At 33.1% G+C, this 7,091-nt stretch overlaps 1 protein-coding gene across 2 annotated transcripts in view; it reads right to left on the reverse strand.

Moving 5' to 3' along the window:
* Positions 1-2,819: 2,819 nt before the first annotated feature.
* The window catches only part of LOC117169552, a 9,329-nt gene continuing 5,057 nt past the window's right edge, over positions 2,820-7,091 (reverse strand). For both annotated transcript variants that reach the window (XM_033355977.1, XM_033355976.1), the window contains one exon: positions 2,820-4,253. In XM_033355977.1, coding sequence (XP_033211868.1) covers positions 3,741-4,253 — 513 coding nt within the window. In that variant the 3' untranslated portion in view covers positions 2,820-3,740. The remainder of the gene's footprint in view (positions 4,254-7,091) is intronic.

Below are 7,091 nucleotides of genomic sequence, written 5' to 3' on the forward strand. Positions count from 1 at the left end.
CTGTTGTCGATACTTTCACCTTTAGTTTTAAAAGGTCTGTGCAGAAAGATCGAGCGTCTAGCGCAAGGTTAATACAATATCGAGCGCGAGAACCAACAGTCGTGCGCCCCAGGCGCGCTCAAACTTGCTTCCACGAAGAGGGCAGATTTTTTTGAATAGCGTCATAATATGATTTTCATTCTTAAAATATTAAAAACCTATTTATATTCAGAGTAGTTGTGCCAAAAATTAGGTCTTTAGAAATAAAGTTTTCTTAGATTCTTATAAATAATAAAAAAAAATTGTTGAATTTGAAGAATTCATTCATAATTCGGAAAAACATTTCCTGCAAACTTACGGTTTCGAGTTTTGAAAATAAGTTAATAATATTCCAAAATAGTCTTTCGTTAAACAAATTTATTCTTCAAAACAAATTTTATCGACCATTCCTGTCATAGAAAAATTTCCTTTCAAAATGGAGTAATATAGAGCCATAAATTATTATTAAAATTGAACTATTTCTAACAAGTTGGTTAGAAAAATGTCGATTTGAAGAAATGTTATAATATGTTTTGGTTGTAAGCTTTAAAATTTTTTCATTAAAAAGAATGTCTTTTATTTGAAATTACACCAGTAATAATACGTTGATTTGAAAAATCATAAAACAATTTTCATTTTCTACAGACGTCTAATTTTTCGCATACTAATTACCTTTTAATAAGTGTTTGATCCCTCCTCAAATCTTTTAAATCCTTCAGAATTTCTTCAAATATTCTAAATTCTTCTGTAAGATCATCCTACACATTTATCTGTAAAAATAATACAATCTCTTTTATTACTTCCATAAACTTTCTGCAACTTCAAAATTTGCTAAAATCAACGATCAATTGAAAAATTGTAAACCGCCGTGGAATTCCATAAATTCTGTTGAAATTATTTGAAAATCCCCATAATGTTTTAAACACCTTTTAAAATTACTTATAACTCTTAGAGGCACAGAGAAATCTTTTAAATCTTCAATTCCGAGAAATCCTCTGAAGTTTTTGAAAAATATAGAAATCTCTTAAAATCTGATGAAAACCCTCAAAATCTTTAAAAGTAACTGGATTTGGTAAAATCTGAAAATATTTTAAAGAGCTTTTACGAGGTGCGTTCAAAAAATAAGGTGACTTTATGGTTTTCTTAAAATATATTTATTTATTCCTCAATATTTATGTTGTCCCCATCAAAGTAATCCCCCTCAGATATAATACACTTGTGCCAACGCTTTTTCCAATCATCGAAACACTTCTGATAATCATTTTGTGGTATAGCCTTGAGTTCTTTCAGCGATGCAGTTTTTATCTCCTCAATCGTTGAAAATCGATGTCCTTTCATGGGTATTTTCAGTTTTGGGAAAAGAAACAAGTCACTGGGGGTCAAATCCCGTGACTATGGAGGCTGAGGCATGACTGTGGTGCTGTTTTTGGTCAAAAAATCGTTCACAAGCAACGATGAATGGGCAGGTGCATTATCGTGATGCAAAAGCCACGAATTGTTTTTCCAAAGTTCCGGACGTTTTTTGCGTATCGCCTCTCGCAAACAGCGCATAACTTGAAGGTAATACTCCTTATTGACCGTACGACCTTGTGGTAAGAATTCCTGATGCACTACGCCACGGTAATCAAAGAAGACAGTGAGCAAACCCTTCACATTTGACCGAACTTGACGTGCTTTTTTCGGCCTTGGAGATTCAGGATGCTTCCACTGAGACGATTGGGCTTTAGTTTCGACGTCATAACCATATACCCACGATTCATCTCCAGTTATAACCCTTTTGAGAAAATCAGGATCATTATTGACTTCATTCAACATCTCCTGAGCGATGGTCATTCGATGGATCTTTTGATCAAAATTAAGCAGTTTTGGACCAAATTTCGCTGACACACGTCTCATGTCCAAGACGTCCGAAAAGATAGCATGGCATGAGCCAACCGATATGCCAACATCTTCAGCAACTTCTCTGATGGTAATTCGGCGATTTTTCAACACCATTTCTTCCATTGCTTGAACTTTTTCATCTGTTGTTGACGTGCTGGGACGTCCAGGGCGAGGTTCGTCTTCAACATTCTCTCGGCCTTCTTGGAACAGCTTGTACCACTTGTGCACATTTTTCTTACTCAGAGGAGACTCACCGTATGCAACTGTCAAAATTTCAAGAGATTTAGAGCACTGAATTCCATTTTTCACACAAAATTTAATCCAAACTCTTTGCTCCATTTTTTTCGAAAGAAGAAAATCGCCGAACACACCAAACCCTTCCAACCTTTTACGCCTCTGCCAGAAAAACAACACGAGCTATATAGTCAAAACAAAACTGTGAACATATGATCGTGATGAGTGTAACAACACAACAAAACAAAAAATTTAAAACTTGAATCTACGTAGCCCGCGAGAATTGAAAAGTCACCTTACTTTTTGAACACACCTCGTATATCTGTTGAAATACTCTGGATTTCTAAAAATCTGTTAAATTCCCTTGAAATTTTGTTTAATCGCTTTAAAGTCTTTTAAATATTTTAAAGCGATTAAACTTACTATAAGTCAATTTATCAATGTTGTGGAACGTTGTGAAATATTATGAAATATTTTTAAAATCCCTCAAATATTAAAAATTAATACTATTAACTTATTGAAACCGCTTGAAATATTTCAAAATCTTGGGAATTCCCAAAGATATTTTCTGAAATATTAAAATTTTTTGTGAAATTCTTAGAATTGTAATATCGAGTTTAAATTTAAAATTTGAATGATTAACCCCAAGGTATTAAAGACTTAAAGGTAATAAAGCATTCTTTCTATTTCATGAAATCAAGTTTTATTATCTTATCGAAGTAGGTAAACTAAGATATATACATGACAGAACGATTAAATATTTTGCCACTGCAACGATCACTAATTGAATTAACAGTTTCAAACAACTGAAACTTAGCGACCGATTTTATTTTTTTAAAATGTATGTAATACATGAAACAATTTCGGATCATTCAATGGGTTCGAAATTTCGTTACACCAGTTCTTTAGCATAGAGCAGTACATACATTTATTATACGGATAGAGGCAATTGATATTAATATTTTATGAAGACACAATTTTAGTTTTCAAATATAAATATTGTTTTATGAATTTGTCCATACTTTCAAAGACTTGGAATTATTAGTGTAGTTCACGAAACACTTTCCAATGTATGTTAAAAATAATTTGAAAGGTGCGTTTTTTTCAAAATAAACTATACAATAGGAAGATACATAAAAACTATTGTTACAAAGGTAATTTGGACAAGTAAATTAATTTTTTTTAACTGAAACATAAATAATATGCTTTTTTTTTTGATAAAATAAAACTTGCAATCGACTGATGTTCAACGGTATTATACATAGGAGTTGTCAGGCTGTATATGACCCCTAACCTCGTGCAAAATCAAATTGTTTTTCTGTTAAGAAGAATTATAAAGTAAAATATTTATAAAAGAAATTATAAATCTTTTAATTATAAATTGTATAAAAATATATTTATAAAAACATTCATGATAAAAGTGAGGTCAGGTTTTCTAAATTCAATATAATGGAATCAATAAAAATGTGAAAATACTGATAATATATAAAAATAACCAATTATTATAAATGATGAAATCAACCAAATTAAGCGTTTATTTTATATTTAAATTCTTTGAGTCAAAGTTTATTAAAAGTCTCAACTATACAACATTTTTGTAGATGATCCTATTCTGCCTGGCTTTCGAGATGAATTTGTCTCCTAGACTTTTCCTCAAGTTCTTTCTTCATTCTTTCGAGTTGGTTATATACCAGCTGGAAGTATTCCAATTTCGTGTGAGAACTCTGGTAACAGTACTTTTCAATCCTTTTTCCACAATCAATAATATCGTCAATCTGATGTTCAAGTGTCAGCATGGTTAGAGGTTCAAGTTGAATAGTATCCAGGTATCCAGCTTGGATTAACCTGTAAGCATTATAGTCCCTCATTTCTTTTGAACATAATTGATCTGATGATTTCTTCATTTCTTCTTCCGGTTTGGTTGTCTTTTCTTGAACAGAAGAACCCAGTGGATGTTTCTTGCTGATCGTCACGATTTCATTATTAATATGAATTATATGTAATAGCTCATAAGAGTTGATGAGAGACGCAACGGATTCTTCGGCTGAAGAATCTCGTTCATTCACTTCTTTCTTCTGATTTTGCGCAATTTCTAAAGTTGATAACTCTATCTTTGAAGCCTGCGAATAAACAAAATGAAAATGGTGTCTAGATTAAATTAGTTGAGTAGCACCTATTCCCACAAAAATATAGATATTTATTTAAGATATATATTAGGGTGGTCCAAGAAATCACATTTGAGAAATTTTAACGGGCTTGGCTTGTTGGCCAAATCGTTCTAGTAGGCAAATAAATGTATGCCTATTTTTTTAGTTTCGAAAAAAAATATTTTTAGAAATCGCTCTGGCAATTTTGAAACCTTATGGAGTTTAACATGTAAAATCTTTCCAATTTTTATTTCTTCGATTTTGGACAGGATATTATAAGCCAATTTATTTGATATTTAATATACTTGTTCACTTATCAATGAACATTCCATTTATCGCCATTTTATATCTCAGAAATATTATGCAAAAGTTTTAGGCATATCAAAAATGGCAAATTTTTGAGGCTCATTGTGACCCTCAGATATACTTGTGTAACTTGACATTTTGAAGAGACATTCTTTAGACTATTGAGAATAGATTTCTAAAAAAAAAAAAATGATTAAAAGTATAATTCAAATTGAATAAAGCGTAAGAAAAGCTTATCAAAAATGATACATTTAAGTTGAACACCGGCTGAAGGGATTTCAGGTAGACGGCTGCAAAAAAAGTTGACCCTCGGTCCGTCCACTCATTGTACACCGTATTTGCTGTCATCTCAAGCTGCGGTGACTGAGAATGAGTTGAATGGTCGAGTAATAATAAGTTAATAAATCTATAGCTGCTCTCTGGGTTAAACCTGTAGTTGGTGTAAGGATTTCTTTACTTCAAATCAGGAAACTTTGAAGCCTCAGAGCGAGTTCTAAAAATATTTTGTTTTGAAAATAAAAAAATAGGCATACATTTATTTGCCTGCGAGAACGATTTGGCCAACAAGCCCATTAAAATTTCTCAAATGTGATTTTTTGGGCCACCCTAATATATATTTATTTATTAAGATATAGATATTTTATTTGTGCCTGAAACAAAGAAAAAGGGATGCGAAACCAAAGACATAAAAAACGGCGTGTTGAAAGGCGGATTTGAAATATGGTCAGGACTAGACAGTGAATTACATGGTGAACAAGGAGTAGGTCTGATTTTGAATGAAAGAGCAAAGCAGCATCTCGGAGACCATGGTTTTGTATCTCCCAGACTGCTGTGGTCTAGAATGAAAGTAGGAATCAGAAGACTATTTATCATAGTATGCTACGCGCCAGTTCATAGTGATCCTAGAGAAGTAAAAGACGCCTTTTGGGACACTTTAAATGACACAATAAATATTTCCGAACATGGGAAAAGAATACTTCTACTAGGAGACATGAACGGATGGGTGGGCATCAAAAATCAGGATTCAGAAAGAGTACTAGGTAATTTTGGGGATCCAAGAACAAACTATAACGGAGGTAAATTAGTTGGCTTATGCTTAGAAAGGGGTCTGTTTATTACAAATACTTGGTTTAGGCAAACAATGACCCACATGTACACCTGGTCTAAAGGAAATAGCCACAGTATAATTGACTTTGTTGTTGTGGATGAAAGACTAAGAGAGTTAGTCAAAGATACAAAGGTCATGAGGGGTCCTGAATGCAATACTGATCATTACCTTCTGATCTCAAAAATTAACTTAGGTCGGGGATGATGAAAAAATAGAACCAAGAAAACAAAACAAACGCGAATAAAAATTGAGAACCTACACAAAGCGTATGTGCAAATAGATTTTCAAAATAAGATAGTCGAAAGCATAGATAGGGCAACATGAAAGGACCGTATAAAAACAAAAATATAGAGGGCGCCTGGACAATGTTACGGGATATCCTTGTTAGATGTACGATAGAAGTGTGTGTTATCGCAGTTGTAGGAAGAATGTCTGGTGATACGTGGTGAAATGATGAAATTCAGGCTGTCCAAAAAGCAAAGAGAGAAGCGTACAAGAGAACTTTGAACATCGCAGGTCTTAGCAATGAGGAAAGAAATAGATGTAGAAATGATTATAGACACGAAAACAGGATACTCAAACGATTAGTTAAGGAACGTAAAGATACACTGAGAGCAGAAGAAGAAATGAAAATACAAAACGACTTTGAAGGAAGCAAGAAACTGCTTTGTAAAAAAATGAAAGGAAACAAAAGTACAGAATTTGTCAACATGAGAAATAGTAGGGGGGAAATAGTATATGATGCAGACGGAATACTAGAGGCTTTCAGAGACTATTTTAGGATACAATTCGGAGATGAAGGTATAGGACACCACAACTGCGATGTTGAACACGATGCGATAGAAAACTCAATTGAGAAAGTCTGTGTCACTGAGGTTAGGGATATAATTAAGAACTTGAAAAACGGTAAGGCTGCCGGGGTAGACGGTATTAACGCTGTAATGCTTAAACACGGTGTTGAGTGCATACCACATAGACCAGGGCTCGCCACTTCAAGCAGGTGTTGCTGCCACCAATTTTTTCTGTCATTTTTTTCTTCGTTTTCCAGGAATCGAGCGAAGGGTTACGGTCACGGTAAATTACGTCTCGTGCTCGTTCACGCCGGGGGGTCTGAACCTTTTTACTCGAATTTTCAATACATTTAATTTCCAATTTCAATTTTATTTTTAATTGAGAAAGTAAATCAAATTTACCTGCAAATTGAAGCTGTCATAAAAGTTTTAAAAAGGAGGAAAAATTCGAAAAATTTTGAATGAAAATTCATTAAAAAAAAAAAAGAGAGAAACGATTGTCGTCAAAACCTTTTTCTTCGTTCTTATCGTTCTCCTTTATCTTGTACAAACTTTAAGTAAATATTAAAAAAATAATTTACCTAAGTTGCTGGAAAGATTTTGTGT

Source organism: Belonocnema kinseyi, chromosome 3, assembly GCF_010883055.1.
Source record: "Belonocnema kinseyi isolate 2016_QV_RU_SX_M_011 chromosome 3, B_treatae_v1, whole genome shotgun sequence".
Lineage (NCBI taxonomy): Eukaryota > Metazoa > Arthropoda > Insecta > Hymenoptera > Cynipidae > Belonocnema > Belonocnema kinseyi.